This window comes from Vicugna pacos, chromosome 20 (genome assembly GCF_048564905.1).
Source record: "Vicugna pacos chromosome 20, VicPac4, whole genome shotgun sequence".
NCBI lineage: Eukaryota > Metazoa > Chordata > Mammalia > Artiodactyla > Camelidae > Vicugna > Vicugna pacos.
The window spans coordinates 18,048,665-18,065,754 of record NC_133006.1 but is presented as its reverse complement, the minus strand read 5'-3'; the positions used below and the strand labels follow the sequence as shown (position 1 = coordinate 18,065,754).

The following is a 17,090-nucleotide window of genomic DNA, read 5'->3' as shown; positions in this document are numbered from 1 at the left end:
TACCATGGTGCCTTGATTACTCTAGATTCTTTAAAAATCTTGGTTCTCTTATAGCCAGGGCCCCTACATTGTGGTTCTTTAGGAGTATCTGGATTATTCTTGGCCCTTGGCTCTTCTTTATAAGTTTTTTAAAGTTCCATCAAAAAAAAAAAAAGACCCAACACTGTTGGAATTTTTATTATAGCTATATTGAATGTATCAATTAATGTGAGGATAATTGACAGTTTCAAGATAGTGAGTCTTTCTATCCATGAATCTGGTGTGAATTCCATTAATTTGAGTCATTTGAGTCTTCTTTAATAATTTTAAGCAAGTTTTACTATATTCACCATAGAAATCATGCCCATCTTCTGTTAGACTTATTTCTAGGTAGCCTGTTGAAAACAGTGCACATTTGAAATTTACTGTTTGATTGTTTATTGCTGATGTACATAAATATATACATCATCAACCTTGTTGAATGAACTCTGATTAGTTCTAATAATTTGTGTTGTTTCTGTTGGATTTCCTGTGAAGATCATCTACAAATAATGACAATTTTGTGTCTTTATTTCCAATTCATTCATATTCATTTTTCCTTTGCCTTCTTACAGTGGCTAAGATCTGTAGTACAGTGTTGAACAGATGTGATGATAGCCTTTAAGGCTAGATAATCCTTATTTTGTTCCTGGTTTTAAAGGGAATCCTTCTAAAATTTCTCAATTAAGAATGATGTTTGCTCCTCGTTTGGGTAGATAGCCCTTATTGGGTTAAGAAAAGCCCTCATGTTTCCAGTTTGCTACATGTTTTTGCATGAGAGGATACTGAAGTTGAATCCAATACTTTGAATTCCTACCATGCGCTTAACCATAGTCTGCCCCTGTAAGGCAGCCCAGAGGCATGTTAGATGTGGCCTGTCATCAAGAAACCGAACAAGTCCCCAGCGGGGAAAGCAGTCCTCACACAAATCCCTTGGGTTGCACATGACTTTGTAGAAAAGAAGATGCAGCAGAGAAAAGGACAGAATGTGGGTGGGGGTGGGGGTGGCAGTAACCGCACAGCTGACGGCTTCATGGACAGGCAGGACTTGAGCTGGCCCCAAAGGATTTTCAAGACTATGGGGAAGAAGTGTACTCTCAGAGGAAAAAAGACAGGAGCCCAGTCCCAGAGCTGGACACATGCCTGAGGTGTGCTTTCGCCTGAGAACCAGGGGTGGTGGAGCAGAACCGTGGGCCATGGTGCCAGGGAAGGTCCTGCTCTCTCCCCAGACACCTGCACTGTACCCGGAACTACATCCACCTGAACCTGTTTGCCTCCTTCATCCTCCGAGCATTGTCCGTCTTCATCAAGGACGCAGCCCTCAAGTGGATGTACAGCACAGCCGCCCAGCAGCACCAGTGGGATGGTCTCCTCTCCTACCAGGTGTGTGGTGTGTCCAGGGAGGGCCCGTGGAGGGATGGATGGTGAAGGCCGGGCTCCCTCACCCCACCCATGCCTGGCTGGTTCTCAGGGAGCCCCCCGGCTGATGGGAGAGGCAGCCCACTCCAGGGAGCCCCCAGTCTAAGAGAGAGACACTGCCCTACCTTTAGGGAGATCTCAGTCTGACTCAGGGGAGTGGTTTTCGCAAACAGACCTGGTTTGAATCCCAGCTCTGCCACTTACTAGCTAAGTTTTGGGCGAATCGTTTAACTTCTCTGGGCTTCAGGTTTCCCACCTCTAAGGTGATGATGTTAGTTTTTTTCCACCCAGGATAGTGAGGATTCAACGAGCTAAAGCAGGTCAAATTCTTGGCCCTGGCCCCAGCTGGGTGGTGTTAGCTCTCTCATCCTATATGCACCACGGCAGGCTAGCAGCTGAGGCAGGGCCAGGAGGGGAGTGGAGAGAGGCAGAAGCAGAGAGCCGTTGTCCCCTGGAGACCTTTCCTCTGCCCCCAGGACTCTCTGGGCTGCCGCCTGGTCTTCCTGCTCATGCAGTACTGCGTGGCCGCCAATTACTTCTGGCTGCTGGTGGAGGGCGTGTACCTGTACACGCTGCTGGCCCTGTCCGTCTTCTCCGAGCAGCGTGTCTTCAGGCTCTACCTGAGCATAGGCTGGGGTAAGGCCCACTGTCCTTCCTCTCTCCCAGCACCCCGACCTGTGGCATGGGGGATGGGACCCTAACCCCCTCCCTTGGAACTGCAGCCTTCAGGCTACCCCCAGGGGTCCAACTTGGTACTCAGAGCCCACTGCTGAGCCAAGGGGCGAGCCCACCAGGGAACCCCCTCCTGGGCACAGGCCTCACTGCCCTTGGGGCTGTCAGGTCATTGTCCAACCCCCTACCTTTGCATCACTCTCCTCCCTTAATAGAAGCAGAGGCCTTCACTCTATCTGGCCAAATACACCACGCACACCATTGGCCATCATGACACTGTCCTCAAAGACCCCTGCTCCTAAGACCCTTTGGAGATAGAGCCCCACACCTGGAAATGGAGGGTCCCGGGCCCCAGGTTGGGGGCGAGGGAATCCCTGGGCATGGGGGTTAAGGACCTGTAGCTCTGTCACGTGATGATGAAGAGGGGGGCTCAGAGGAGAGCGGAGTGGGGTGGGGAGGCAGTTGCCGGGAAGCCAGCTGAGGAAAGGGTGGACCCCGGATGTGCCTGGAGCCCAGCTGGAAATGTTCTAGCCAAAAAAGTTTGCCAAGAACCATGTGTCTTTTTTTTTTTGCTGGAACACTTCTGGTTGTACTTCTGCCTTTCGCCACAAGGGATTCTAATGAGAACAGGGGTGGGATGGGGCAGGGTCAGAGGACCCCCCCCCCAGCAGCCCTCGAATCCACCCGGCTACTCCGGAAACTGAGGCAACAGCGCTGCCTCTAGAGGGGCCCACAGAGGTGTCCCCGGGGGTGGAGGAGCAGGCCCTGCCTCGGCCTCCTGCTCACTCATTCACTCCTCTCATACCTACATTCCCCTGCCTCGGGCTGCCCCTGACCTAGGGGGACTTCCTGCCCCAATCACGCTATGCTCCTCCCTTGAGGCGCCCCTTCCCCTGCTGGCTCCCGCCCCTGAGCCTTTGCAAGGCTGTCCTGGGCCTGCCCGCCTGCTCCGGAAGTGGCCTCGGGTTGCCTGGCCCCTGGCTCTGTGCTCTGTCCTGCCCCCTCAGCCTCCCTGTCCCTGTCCTCACACTTCATCCCTTTTTGTTGGTGCTCCTCAGCTACTTCCTTCCACGTAGCCCCATTGTGGAAAAGTACCTTTAAAGGGGCTTCAGTCAGATCAGTGTCTCGAGGGCACTGAGGCCCAGAGAGGGCAGGGCCTTACAGAGAGAGCAGACACTGGAATGAGCCCTCCTGACCCCAGGCTCTGGGCCCCGTTGCCCACCCTGCACAGTTCTCAGGCCTGCACTGTGTCTCTTTAGTCCCCGAGGGCCCGCCAAGCAAGTTCAGGCCTCTGCACAGGTAGGCAGGTGGGCCTGGCCTCTGCACACAGCTCCCCGCTCCCACCCTTCCTCCCTCCTCCCCCAGGGCCCAACCCCTCCCTGCTTGGCCTTCCTCCCCCTCCCAGGCCTCTTCATCCTGCTAGGGGCTGTCAAACCGGCTGTGGGCAGCTGGAGAGCCCTGCAGCTAACTAGGGGTTGGGGTGGAGATAGGCCCTTAAGGGGAGCTCTGGGAATGCGGTCATCAGGGCGGGGGACTCTGTCTGTCCATTCTGGGAAATAGCATCAGCGCTTTAGTGTTGTCACCATAGTGACCTGAGGGCAGGAACAATCAAAGACATGGTGTGGTGTGTACAGAGGAGCGTCGGTAGTTAGTGGAGGGTTGTGGGGGTGGGTCACCCAGTGTCCTGGAGGTCTCCGAGTGGGAAATGGGGAAGGGGATGCCAGCCCTTTCCCACCACCTCATGCCTCAACTCAGGGCTCAGAATCTGAGGGGGCAGAAGGGCAGGACCTGGGGGACTGCCCCCTTCGCAATCTGAACATCCTTTTCTTGAGGAATTGAGAGAGACAGAAGGACAGAGAGAGAGAGATTCACAGAGAGCCCAGGACTCTGTTGTGATGCCAGGAGGCTTAGCCCAAGTTGGGACGCTTGGGAAAAAACCTTTCAACTTCATATGCAAACATAAGAATTAAAATTAGAACTCTGACACATGAGGGAGTCCCCAAAAGCAAGTCAGCTTCTGCTGCAGCCCACGGGCAGCGGGTGCCCCCGTAACCCACCACAACCTCCCTTGCACAGGAGGGAGGCAAGTGATGGACGAGGGAATCATTACTTCTTGGAGCCAGTTCTGTGTGTCTTATTGGAAGCTTTTTCCCTCCAGCCTGTCTTGTTGATTTTCTAAATGGGAGAAAGATGAAGCCAGCAGGGAGTGTGTAATGTTTGCATGCAGCAGAGCTGTGCCTGCATTTTTAAAGACTTTGTTAAGGAGATGCTGATGAAAGGATGAAGTTTGCCAAGTCCAGCCAATAACATGAGTGAGCTCCCCTGTCCTGGAGCGGGGCCTCAGAGAAAGGACAGCAGCTGGCTGGGGATGTCCAAGACAGAGATTTCTAGCCACGTGTGTGGCTCAGGGAATGGCATGTTCTTGCCTGGACAGCTTGCCTTCTCTCACTCTCACATTGACTTATTCATTCATTTGTTCCGTTCTCACTGGGCATCTTCTCTGTGGCAGGCTCTGTGCTATGTGCTGGGGCTTTTAGAGGCCACTTGTCCCCTTGTCCAGTCTCATGAAAGTCTGTTACTAAAGCGTCATAGATGCTGAGAGGTCAGGTTGGTGTCAATTCAGTGGCCGAGGTGAGAGAGGTCTGATAATAAACGCTGGTCAGCTGTGAGCTGCTCGGCCTCCTCCATGCCTGTCTGCACCGTCAGGCACAGTAGCTCAGGCATCCGAGCTGCTCAGTATCTGATAGTGGGTGGACATCCATGTGTTGAGGATGTGGACGATGGTGACAGGAAAGGCAATGAAGTGGGTTCTGCCCTGGAAATGTGCTCCTTGGGGAGACCCCCAAAGCTGCACATGCATACACGTGGACCCCACCACCACTACCACACACACATTGTGTCCACACCCCTTAATGTGCACACTCTCGACCGTTCTCAGACACATGTGTCTCTAACCCTAAGAGAGGCACCGATAGAGACAGGCAGGGAAAGAGCTGGTGCAGAAAGCCATTGAGGGCGGTGTGCATGGGTTTGGGGTTGTGGTCCTGCATTCTAGTCCCACCTATGTCCTCCTGAGCTGCTGATCCGTCTCCTCGTCTGTCATGTGAGGATGGACGATCCAATGCTAAGTCAGCCAACATGCACTGAGCTCTCGGGGAGGGCTGGGCGCTGAGGCTCTGAAGACAAATGAGGCTCTGGAACTGGAAACCATTGCTGTTTCATATCAAACGATCCCACACATAGTGGCTTAAAACAACAATTATCTCTCTCAGTTTCTGTGGTCAGGATTCTGAGTTCAGCTGAGTGGCATGCCTCGGGCTCAGGACCTCTGAGAGAGGGGGCAGTCCAGCTGTCGACCAGGGTTGCTGTCATCTCAGGGCGTAATGGGTTGGAGAGGCCACTTCCAAACTCACTCTCGAGGTTATTGACGGGAAGCTCAGGTCCAGGCTGGCTGTCGGCCAGGGGCCTCCATTCCTCGCCACTGGGGTCTCTCTGTGGGTGCTCTGAGTGCTCTCATGTCACAGCTGGTGTCCCCCCAGAGCAAGTGATCAGATTGAGAGAGCACCGAAGACAAGCCTTTTATAACCTAATCTCCAAAGTGACACGCCATCACTTCCACTGTGCCTTACTGGTCACACAGACCAATCTGGATAGAACGTGGACCTCACCAGGGTGTGAATACCAGGGGTGGGGATGGTGGGAGGCCGTCCTGGAGGCTGCCGACCACACCACCAAGCCTCAGCCAAGCGGGAAGTGTTACTGTAGCCGTTGTTACTGTGCAGTTAGCTGGGCAGTCAGTGTCAGGACAGGGCCCTTGTCCCTGCTCCAGGCTTCCGCCCAGCTGCGTGCCGGTGTGGGGGTTAGGGAAAGGTGCCTGAAGGGGCTTCTAGGGCCTGAAGGCGCTGACTGAGAGGGGCATGTGGATCTCGGCCAGGTGGGTGGCATCAGAGAGCCAGCCTCATCCGGCATGGGGGCCAGCCCTGGCAGAGTGCCCAGCCCACAGGAGAGGGGGCTGTGAGGGCTGTCCCGCAGCCCCAGTGCGGTGGGCATCCCTCTCTGAGGATGAGGCTGGGGACTGGGATGGGTGTTCCTGCCTCATTCTCCCAAGCACCTAGACCAGCCTAGCACTTTACCTCTTAGAAAGGGTGGTTTGAGCCAGGGAAGGAGAGGGGCTGGAGGCGGGAGAGTCCCCAGGTAAGGAAGCCTCTAGGTGTGCGTGCAGTGTCTCTGGCCTGCCAGCCCCTCCCCTCTCTCCATTTCCCTCTCTCCTCTCAGGTGTCCCCCTGCTGTTTGTCATCCCCTGGGGAATTGTCAAGTACCTCTACGAGGATGAGGGGTGAGTGTCCTGCTCTAAGGGGCTGAGGGGATGTGCTGAGGGCCCCATCCTCAAACCCCATGCCGATTCCTGGGCCCCTAGGCTGTGCAGCTACCACCTGTTGAGAAAATAAACCGAGGGACCGGGAGCTTAATTTACAAATTTAGTTCTCTAATCCTCCTCCCTTGCTGGATGGTATGATGACAAGGGTGCTGGGTCTGTGGGGTACGTGGTGAGCTCCTGTGGGTTTTTCTATAGTAACTGTGAGTGAAATGCTTGTTACTTTGTGTATGATGCTGAGCACACACAACCAGTGACTGTGACTGTAGGTTCACGGAGGGGCTGTGTGCATCACTCTGAGTGTGTTTGTATATTTAGGACTGTGTGTGTGAGACTCCTGGGACTGGTTGTTGGGTAGCTCCTGGTGGCAGTGTTTGTGCGGCTCTGTGTGTGTCACTCTGTGTGCCCATATGTACCTGTGTGTCCCTGTGCCTATACTGGGAACTGGGGGCTCTGAGGGTCCAACCAGGCACCTATGTATGTCTCTCGTCCCGCTCCAGCTGCTGGACCAGGAACTCAAACATGAACTACTGGCTCATCATCCGGCTACCCATTCTCTTTGCCATCGGGGTGAGTGACGCGGTGGGGGTGGGACTTACGGTGGGCCCCGAATGGCGCTGGGGAAAGGGCGGGGGAAAGTGAGTATCTTAAGAGGGCCCCCAGCCACCCTCCCGCATCTGCCCCACAGGTGAACTTCCTCATCTTTGTCCGGGTCATCTGCATTGTGGTGTCTAAACTGAAGGCCAATCTCATGTGCAAGACGGATACCAAGTGCAGGTGATGTAACTGAGCTGCCTTTGCTGGACACCCCCAGTTCCTCTCTCTAGCAGAGACAGGTCCTGGGTGCTGGCCTTGGACCCCAAGCCCTCCCCTCAGCCCCAGACCTGAGCAACTCCTGGGCTTCTGGGGCCTCCATGTCTACCTCCTCCTCTCTGGGCAGCCTGTGCCAGGGTACTTGCTGGGGGTGGGGGTCTGTGACCCAGATGCCAGGCCTTGGCAGGGGTTGGCAGCACAGAAAGGAGAAAAGTCCGTGGGAGGAGTCCAGAATGACATCTCTACCCCACCCCTAGGCTTGCCAAGTCCACGCTGACGCTTATCCCCCTGCTGGGGACCCATGAGGTCATCTTTGCCTTCGTGATGGACGAGCACGCCCGGGGGATGCTGCGCTTCGTCAAGCTGTTCACAGAGCTCTCCTTCACCTCCTTCCAGGTAACCTTGCTGCTGGGGCCTCTCTCCCTTGTCCCTCTGGGACAAAGAAGTCCCAGAGTTGGGGTTGGGCAGAGACCAGCCTGTACCAGGTGGATGGGCAGCCTGAGGGCTGGGGGTAAGTTATGTGGTGGGAGAACAGCCAGAGCTAGAGTCCCAGGTGTCCCGACACCCAAGCCAGTCTTCTCTGTAGACATCTTGGACAAGAAGCCTTCCTGCATGTCACCATGGGCACCCAGCGTGGCATTGCAACTGCCGTCCACTGGGCTGCTACCGGGTGATGGGTACCCTGCCAGATGCTTTACACCCATTGTGTAGTTAATCCTCTTAGAATCCCATGAGGTGTGCAAGGTTACCCCATTATACAGAGGGGGAAACTGAGGCTATGAGATGGAAAAATGAGACTGGCCAGGTCACATTGTTTCCAAAGCCAAGACTGAGTCTCTCCACTAGTGTTAGATGATGCTGAGCAGGGCAAGTATCAGTGGAGGTGTGAAATGTGAGAAACTGGCCCCAGCTCCTGGAGAGGCTTATGGAATGGCCACAAGCATGTGAGCCCATGTGTGTGACTTACACACATGGACGTGGACACACATGCGCGCGTGCGCACGCGCGCACACACACACACACCATCCCAGTTCTGGAGCACCGGGCTGCTGAGTGAACCAGTAGGGTTGGGCAGGGAAAATTCCCTGTGATCAGAGGTGGTGTCCTTTCTCGGGTCAGGAGAGGGTGGTTGAAGAGCTTCTGCAGTTTCTGAGCTAGGTGCCTTCTTGTTCCTCTAGAAAGGAAAGGAGAAAAAACCCACCACCCGCATTTCTGGGTCTGCCTAGGCTGCTCAGTCTAAGGAAAGGGATGTTGGCGTTAGAGTCTGTAGGGGCTTCAGACTAGGGCCTGCCTGCAGAGCACCTGCCTCCCGCTTCCTCCTGCTGACGTGTCTCTTGTTTCCAGGGGCTGATGGTGGCCATCCTGTACTGCTTTGTCAACAATGAGGTAAGGCCTGAGGAGGGACGTGGGGGCCCTGGTGGGCCACTACCATTGGCCATTCTGGAATTGTGCAATGGGGACTCCCAGCAGTCTTTTCGGCTGAAACCCCAACCCACCCACTGACACACTAGAGTTGAGAAGGCATCTTATCCATGTATTGTTTCCTGTGTGTGGGTCTCTCCATCTCTGTCTCTCTCATACACACACACACACACACACACACACACACACACACACGTGTGCAGGCACGCTCTAACCATATATGAGCTTGGGGGCCATCCTGGCAGGCAGGCTCCAGGCCATCTCAGCTTCACTCAGTGCAGAGAAAGTTCTTTTAAGGGATGGCATGCGGCCATGCCAGGCGTCTTGCTGGGCTTAGCTGGATGGATGACAGCTCTGCAGGAGAAGAGGGGTGTTTGCACAGGGATGGATGGGGCATTGGCAGTGAGCCGACTACCTACAGCAGCTGGCAGTCTCGGGAGTGAGAGCCCAGGCCCCAGACACTCTGGCATGGAGAGGCCTGGGGGCAGGGGTTGGGGGCATCAGATAAGCTCTGGGAAGCAAGTGTGTGGTAACACCTCCTGGAAGAGCACTCCCAACACCCTAGGCCGGCTGTGCAGGTTCTAGCAGCCCATCTAGGGGACCAGAATCACAGGCCAGCTCACACAGCACTGCCACAAACCCTCAAGTGACTGGGGCTCTGCAGTGTTACTTGGATTTGCATCTTTCTGCCACAGCAAACTGGTCCCCAAGCATCAGCCCTCTTGAGAGGGCTTTTCCTGCTGGGGAGGGCTGAGCCCATCACAGCCGGGATTCTGGATGGCTGAACTCACTAGGGCCATACCCATTGTGGGCTGGGACCAGTTCCTGGATGGGATTAGTTCAAATCCAGGCTGAGAAGCCTTGGTCTGCAGTCCCCTCCTCACTGCTGCTACTAGTTCAGCTTCATTCTCCCCTTCCCCTCTTCTTCCCACACGAGGCACTGGGGTCTGGGCGAAAGCCCTTGGGGACTTTAGAAGGGTCTGGTGTGGACACTATGAGGGGTGTGCTGTCCCTCTTCTCAGTGGTCCAAGCTGAAATTGGGAGTTCTCTAAAGTCAAGGCTCTCTTCTTTTCTTCTCTCACCCATCTTCCATCTCCCCGCATCTCTCTGTCACTCCTTCTCTTCCATTAAATAAGAAAGTGATGGACTGTGGAAGGTACTCAGCTGCGTCACAGAGTTTAGAGATGGAAGAGACCAATTAGATCATCAAGCCAGAGTCTCTCCCGAGAAGAGGCAGAAAATAGGAGACAACAATAAACAATTTTATTGGGATATTAATTTAGGTGCCTAAAGGCCTTGCCTTGTATCTCTTAATGTAATGCAGTGGATTTTTTCCCTTCCCTACTAATGTAATAATGGGGCCATTCTGTGGGCAGTTGCTTTGCATGATGATTTTGCTCCCCTCCTTTTCCCATGGAAGGTCCAGATGGAGTTTCGGAAGAGCTGGGAGCGTTGGCGGCTTGAGCACCTGCATACCCAGAGGGACAGCAGCATGAAGCCCTTCAAGTGTCCCACCAGCAGCCTGAGCTGTGGGGGCACTGTGGGGAGCAGTGTGTACGCAGCCTCCTGCCAGGCCTCCTGCAGCTGACTCGACGTGATCTCCCTGCTGGCTGGGTGGCCATCCCAGGTGGGAGAGACTGTCCCCGGGGACCAGGGTGGGGTGAGGGAGTGACACAGGTGCGCGCGCGCGCGCACACACACACACACACACACACACACACACACATGCTTCCATGCTTTCCCTTCCCAAACCCATCAGACAGGCAAATGGGCAGTGCCTCCTGGGACCCGTGGACACATTTTCTCCGAGGAGAAGCAGCCTGTTAATTTGATCACTGTGGCGGGAGGAGAGGAAAAAACAATTGCTGCTAAAACAAGGAGGATTTCTTCTTGTTAAGCCACAAGGCCCCTGGGGTTCCCCCAGACAGCGGTAGATCAGCCCCAGACTCAAACTCAAGGTCAATGGCTTATTAGTGGGATTGGGGCTTGCAAGAGGACATGGTTCTGAAAGAGGCGGATATAACCTCAGCTGAACACAGAGCTTGGGTAACGTGAGCCACCTCCAGTCGGGGTCACCACCCCTATCTGCTGCCTCATTAAGGGACACTGGACACATGTCAGCGTTGCTAGTTTCCCTCATCTACCACGCCCCCCCCCAATATCACCACCTAGTTTCTCTTTAGGATGCTTTGTTTGGGCCACTCCTGGCAGCAATTTCTAGAAATGGCTGTGGGTGGTGTTGAGGATGAACACTGAGAAGGTACCCAAAGGTTTCCTTTTCTGGTCCCCTCTTCTCCCCTGGGTGTTTGAGTTGTTTTATTGCCGGCCCACTGCCGAGGGGTCCAGCCCTTGGTATGCGCTCTGAATTCTATTCTAGAGATGCTCAAGAATGTGCTGGGGTTCATCTGGGGAACTTGAGGAAGGTCCACACTGGAGTTGTAGATTACCTGCTACTGCTGGGAACCCAGAGGGCCGAGAGAGGCTGCCTCCACCTCTCCATAGAAATACTTTCTATTTGTGACCAGATTATGTACCCTGCATGGGTTTGGGTGTGCCCACTAACTTTAGGTCATGTGACTGAGAAGAAACTCTCCTGGGGAAACCACTGGTCCCCGCTGTTACCATGGAGACAGGCTTCCCCTGCCCTTCGTTTCTTCCCTTTCAAATTCCCCCACTTGGGAGCTTGTATATACTTTATTCACTTTTTTCTATTGCTGTGAATAGTCTATACTGCCAATGTGCAGTTCTGATTTCTCCCACCTGATGGAAACAAGATCACTGTGGTGGTTGTGATGTGGTTTGGGGGAGTGGGGTAGTTATTAATTTGATCCATCCATGCTTAGAGCTATTTAATGTTTGCCCTGCCTCCAGTCTCATCCCATAAATAATGAGTGGCAGAGAGGCTAGAACTGGGAAAACCTATCAATCCTGCCCCATCCATGGTGAAAAGGCACGTAGCACCAATGCAAAGACCTAGACAAAAGGGGAACAGCCATTCCACAGAGGTTGGCAGTTGAGTTCACGGATGTGAAAGAAGTTTCCAGAGCAGAAGAGAACTCTTGGGAGTCTAGGCCTCCTGGGAGGGCAGAGGGAGTGTTCGGATGAATTCCTTTATGAAGTGATCTTTCCCTCCTCCTTTATGAGTGATGGGGTACCCTCCCCCAAAGTCTTGTACCAGACATATTTCTCCTCTGCCCCTCACAGAGGATTGTGATGTGCGGGGAAAATAATAATGGGACATAAAACACATCAAGCAGAAAATTTCTTACACTTCAGTGTCAGTGAAGTGTTGTGTCTATGTTAATAGGGAAGTTGAACCTCAGGCTAAAGAAAGAAATTGTGCAGACTGCCTCCTTGCCTGAGAAAATGTAGGGAGGTGGGGGGGACATTCCTGCCTCCTCAGAATAAGGGCAAACTTCCCCATAGGCATCATGCATGTGGTTTCTTTTTTGGAGTGGGTTGGGGGCGAGTGCTGGTAGACTGATTGGGGGGATAAAGCTCTGGTGCGAGTTTTTCCATTTTGGATAAACGAAGATTTTTGAGATTTATTAATACACTATGTAGCAACAAAGGAAGAGTCAGATTGATATTATCTTCAAGAAGTAAATTGTTGAGGGGAAGAACTGTGGGGAGAAAGTGTTTAATTAGGCACTTGGGAAGCTCAGACAGTTTGGCTTACACTTTAAGCAGAGTTCTTTTCCCAACTAGCACTCCTGATTCCTGATTTCAGAATGCTCATCACACCGCCATACCCCAAGCCTTTTAATACTGAGGAATTTTTTCCTTCTCAGATACATACCAGATGCTGAATTGAAGAAATATTTTCTCTGCTCCACAACCCACACTATTAATATTCATTTGAGTGGCAGTGCACTCCGTCCAAAGCTATTCCCAAACTCTCCTAAGCTAAATATAGTTCTAACAGATCTGGGAACTATTGAATGCGATGTACTCCGAAATTCCACCAGCTGTTTACATGCCTGATGCCCTAAGTCTGGAGCTTGCCGAGAACACTCTTGCCTGCCTCTGTCCTGGAGGTACTATCGCTCACCAGCAGGGTTAGGTGCTGTGTGTGTGAGTTGTACAGCCAGGTCGGATGACTGTCATGAACAGAAGCTGAGTTCAGCACTCTGGCCAGCTCCCCCCGAACTTGTGAGGGGCTTAAATCATGAGAACTCATCTTTTCACTTGAATCTTTGGAGTAGCTAAATCACAGAACTGAAACAAACCTCTTACATTGCAAAGCTGCCTTCCCTTTAAAACAACTTTCCAGATGGTAGGCATGATTTGCTGATTGCCTCAATGCAATTTATGCAGTGAAGATCTCAGAGACTCAGAGCAGGGAAAGACCTTGGAGATCTCTCTGCCCTGATCAAGAGTCTTGAGGAGGGAAGCTTGCAGAGGTGATTTGCCCAAGGTCACAGTGCTAGATGATGGCTGAAATGGGCTAGGACCCTGGCCAACTCCCACCTCCCAGTCCAGTGAAGCCTCTGGAGAGGACAGATGAAAAACATAAATGGCCATTCAGGATATGCTAAGTGAAAGTTGGCAGTGTTATCTGGAGTTTCTGTTAAAGAGATACACAGCAGCAAAAATAGACACACCGGATGGTACAGGTGCCACCTCCTCAATGATTTATACTGGCGAGATGAAGAGGGGGGCATGCTCTACTATCTACTGTAGTACCACATTCATCCTTGTCTTTAAGAAATGGAATGTATCAGAGCACGTGAATACATAGAAACAGCAAGTGAGCCATTTCGGATAGCAGGTCCAGTGCTCTTTTAGTGGGTTGGCTTAACGTTTCTCTGATGCAGCTGTGCTTGTTTAAGAAGTTGTACTGATAGCCACACAGAGTGGAATAAAAAAACCTAAAAAATCTGACCCTCCGTTTTGCCTCTCTAGCACTGTCTGAAGTTGGAGAAGACTAGCAAACTGGGCAACTTCAGCCTAGCGAAGATGGCACAGCCACCACTGAGGGCAGACAGAGTCAGTTCACATCCACGTCCCAAAAGGCTTGGTCACCTCATCGGTGTGGGCCATGTTTCAGCAGCTCTTGTCCCCATTCCCTCCTCCATCTCTTTCTTCTCTAGAAGCATAGAACACTCTGTGTGTGTGTGTGTGTGTGTGTGTGTGTGTGTGTGTGGTGTGTTTGTCCTGTGTGTAGCAGCATAAAGTTAGGAGATGATGAATCTGGAAGCATCCCACCCACTGTGAAGGTCAGGGGACCGCACAGCCCAGGGCAAGGATGGGTGGGAGCCTGAGCGATAGATGCTTCCTCTCCATGCACAGACAGGGCTCCCATTATAGCTAATGCCTGCGACGTGCTCAGGGAAGGCAAAATATACTCCAAAGGTTTATTTTCCCTCCACTGAATTGATTCTAATCTACCGTGCTGACCCTGCTTTTGGCTCCTACGAGGAGCCAAACGCTATAAAAACTAGCAAATAAAATATGTCAGCTTACTCTGCTAAGACAGCTATGTGAATGTCATGATAAATATTCAACAGAAACCAAATTAGTATCAACTTTTTTTTTTCCTTTTCATGGCTGAAATGAGTCTTCTTGAGGGGGGAAAATGGCGCAATGTGGGACACTTCTGCAGGCAACACCACCATGCCCTACAGTGTTACCTGCCAGCTCGAACCAGCTCTCTGGCCCCATGCCCAGGGCCAAATCTGGAAGCGCTGCTAAGCAGTATAATTTCAAACACTTAATGCCACACTGTGTCCACGGTATCTGTAATTACTCCTGCTCTGTTGGTGGACACAGATTGGCAGGAAGCAGATAAGCAAACCTGTTTTCCAGTGAACTCCCCGAAGTCCCTTGGACTTCGCCTACATCTGAATGTATCGGAGCAGAGTTTTCTCTTCCCCTTCTGCCACTTGAGCCAGTTTTTCAGGACCCCATCTGGCAGCGGGCCTTTTCCCCTTGATGCATCCAGCCTCCTCCCCAGTCCCACGTGTACCCACCCCCCATCCCTGCAGGGAGCATCCTGCACTTCTCCCCCTGCCGCCTCAGTAAGAGGTGACCCTTCTAGTTGTGCTGGGGGTGCTGTTCTCTCAGCCGTGATCAATTTAGGGGTGCAGCTGGCAGTGATGTACCAAGTACCACACTCTGGCACGGGAGGAGTGCTGCAGCCAGCAGCTTGGATCCTAACTTACACTGGGGTTATGCAACCTTTCTAACCAGGCCTGTCAAAACCATCAGTAATTAGTCAACCCGGACAATCTAGCATGACTAATTATCTCTATGTCAAGCAACTTGGGAGAAGAAAAACGTATATAAATGAGAATGTTTGGAAGTGGTGGAAAAAGAGCTCCCAGCAAAGTTTGGAACATATAACAAGTTAGGTTCTAGGCTTCTCTGCAGGGGAGCCAGTGGGGTCAGGAAGGGGCAAAGTTCAAAGCAGACAGGGCCGGATCTTGCCAAAAGTTCATGCTTTACTTCCAAATCTACAGTTCTTCTAAGCTCCTCCTCCTCCCACTAAAAATAATCACACCCTCAACACAGATAAACCTCAATATTAGCTTTGGAGGGGGTTTGATGCAGAGCTTAGAAGCACCAAGAGAGAGGTGAGCTGAGCTCTCCTGAGGGGCAAAGCTGAATTTCTCTCTTCAGTGCACTCGGGGGATGTTTGTGCTTCATGAATGTTTAAACAAGACAATTTTCATGTGATTTCTTAATGCATAAATTCATGTAAAATATGACCTACGTCAACAGGTAGCCAACGTGCATGGTGTATATAATTCCTTGTACAGATGTGAATGGATTGAGGCTCCTTCCTAATTTGCCTTGTAAGTCAAATAAAGCCTGTCCTTACTGTGTCTCTCTCTCATTCTTCCTTGACGGGGAGGAGTTTTTCTGCAATGTCGACCTAGGTGACCCATGGTGCAGTGGGAAAACACAAAAGATGCTGTTTCCAGCCCACGAGAAAAAAAATCTTTGCTCATTACTCATCTCATGATTTTCATCTTCATAGTACTTACCAAGTACTAATTTATCCATTGCAGCCTTTATGCAGGGACTGCGATGTCATTTAATTAGAGAAGTTGGGTGGTCGAGTGGCTTACACAATGACTGGCAGCCAAATGGATGTGTATTCTAATTCCACTCATTCATTTCATCTCCTGTCTAAATGAACTCAGTCCATTAAATCCATTTCTAAAAAAAAAAAAAAGCCATAAAAGCATGAGTCTTGTTTGCAAAGCAGCTGCAGAATTTGAATGGAGCTGCTGTTAAGAGATTCATCTTTGGAAAAATGAACTTTTGTCTAATTTTAATAATCGCTTGCTCTCCAGATTTGCAACTCACTCTTACAGAAGAGCAGAGGAATGGTAGATTTTCCCTAATCCGTCCACCATTTCAGTAACCCTTGTTTGAAGATCAGTGTACTCATCTGAAGGTCTCCTTAAACCTCTTTTTTTAGACAAGCTGTGGGAATTGTCCCTTTCAGACATAATGTTCATAATTCTTACTCAGAGAGCAAACTACAAATACAGCCAGTTCCTGAGACCTGCAGACAGACCATCTGCACTTCGGTTTGTCTGCCCCAATCCTGCCTGCAACTTCATTCACGCCCCTGTTGATAGTCTCACTTTTCTGGGTCTTCACTTTGCCACTTGGTCAGAGCAAGATGGAACCAGGAGGTTTTCCTCCCATCTCAACCCCCAGGAAAACATCTGCCCAAACCCATCATGACCGCCCCATTGGTAGGAGGTATGAGTCAGACAGAGTCAGCCTCAGGGAAAAGGGTGCACTGTGGCTTCACAGGGCTTAACCCCAGCCTGAAGAAAGGGTAAGGGGAGCAGCCTGCTCTGCTGAGGCCCAGCCACGGTGGAAATCAATGAGAATTTCTGGCTTCCAGCGTCACCCACGTTCACATGCAGCACAAAGCCTCATTCCAGTGACCAATGCCCCACGGGTGGGGAGAACTGAGTTCCACAGAGAATCAGTGAAGGATCTAGCTCATGTGCCATGTGTGTCGACGTTCCCAAGGGGTGGGAATCTCCCCACAACCCAAAATCTTCTGTCACTATCCTCTCTAAAGCCTTTCTTTCTCTTTCAGAAATAGTGGGGGGAGTCCAGCAGTACAAACGGGAATGGATAACAAATTTAGCCAGATTGTTGGAGAAGATAGGAAAATAGATTCAATACTGGGACAGGGAAGTAGAAATTGAGTGTCCCCCAAAGGTGGGAAGGTTAGGTGGGAAAGAGATGATGAAGAGGCCAGAACATAAGAAAGTAAATAATGAAAAACAGCAGGCTGTTTAAATGTGAAAAAGAGCCGCAGTAAAAGCGAGGAGGAAATTGCAGAGGTAGAAAAAAGAATGAGAATTACAAGAGGCAAGCTACAGCGAGCCAAGCTAGG

General features: G+C 51.6%; 1 protein-coding gene across 1 annotated transcript in view; it reads left to right on the top strand.

Annotated features, from left to right (window-relative positions):
- The window catches only part of GLP1R (glucagon like peptide 1 receptor), a 31,947-nt gene extending 16,401 nt beyond the window's left edge, over window positions 1–15,546 (top strand). The window contains exons 6-14 of the mRNA XM_072944691.1: window positions 1,248–1,401; window positions 1,914–2,073; window positions 6,385–6,445; window positions 6,985–7,054; window positions 7,173–7,261; window positions 7,555–7,693; window positions 8,642–8,683; window positions 10,140–10,346; window positions 13,625–15,546. Of these exons, the coding sequence (XP_072800792.1) occupies window positions 1,248–1,401; window positions 1,914–2,073; window positions 6,385–6,445; window positions 6,985–7,054; window positions 7,173–7,261; window positions 7,555–7,693; window positions 8,642–8,683; window positions 10,140–10,307 (883 nt within the window). The 3' untranslated portion in view covers window positions 10,308–10,346; window positions 13,625–15,546. The remainder of the gene's footprint in view (window positions 1–1,247; window positions 1,402–1,913; window positions 2,074–6,384; window positions 6,446–6,984; window positions 7,055–7,172; window positions 7,262–7,554; window positions 7,694–8,641; window positions 8,684–10,139; window positions 10,347–13,624) is intronic.
- The last annotated feature ends 1,544 nt before the right edge of the window (window positions 15,547–17,090 follow it).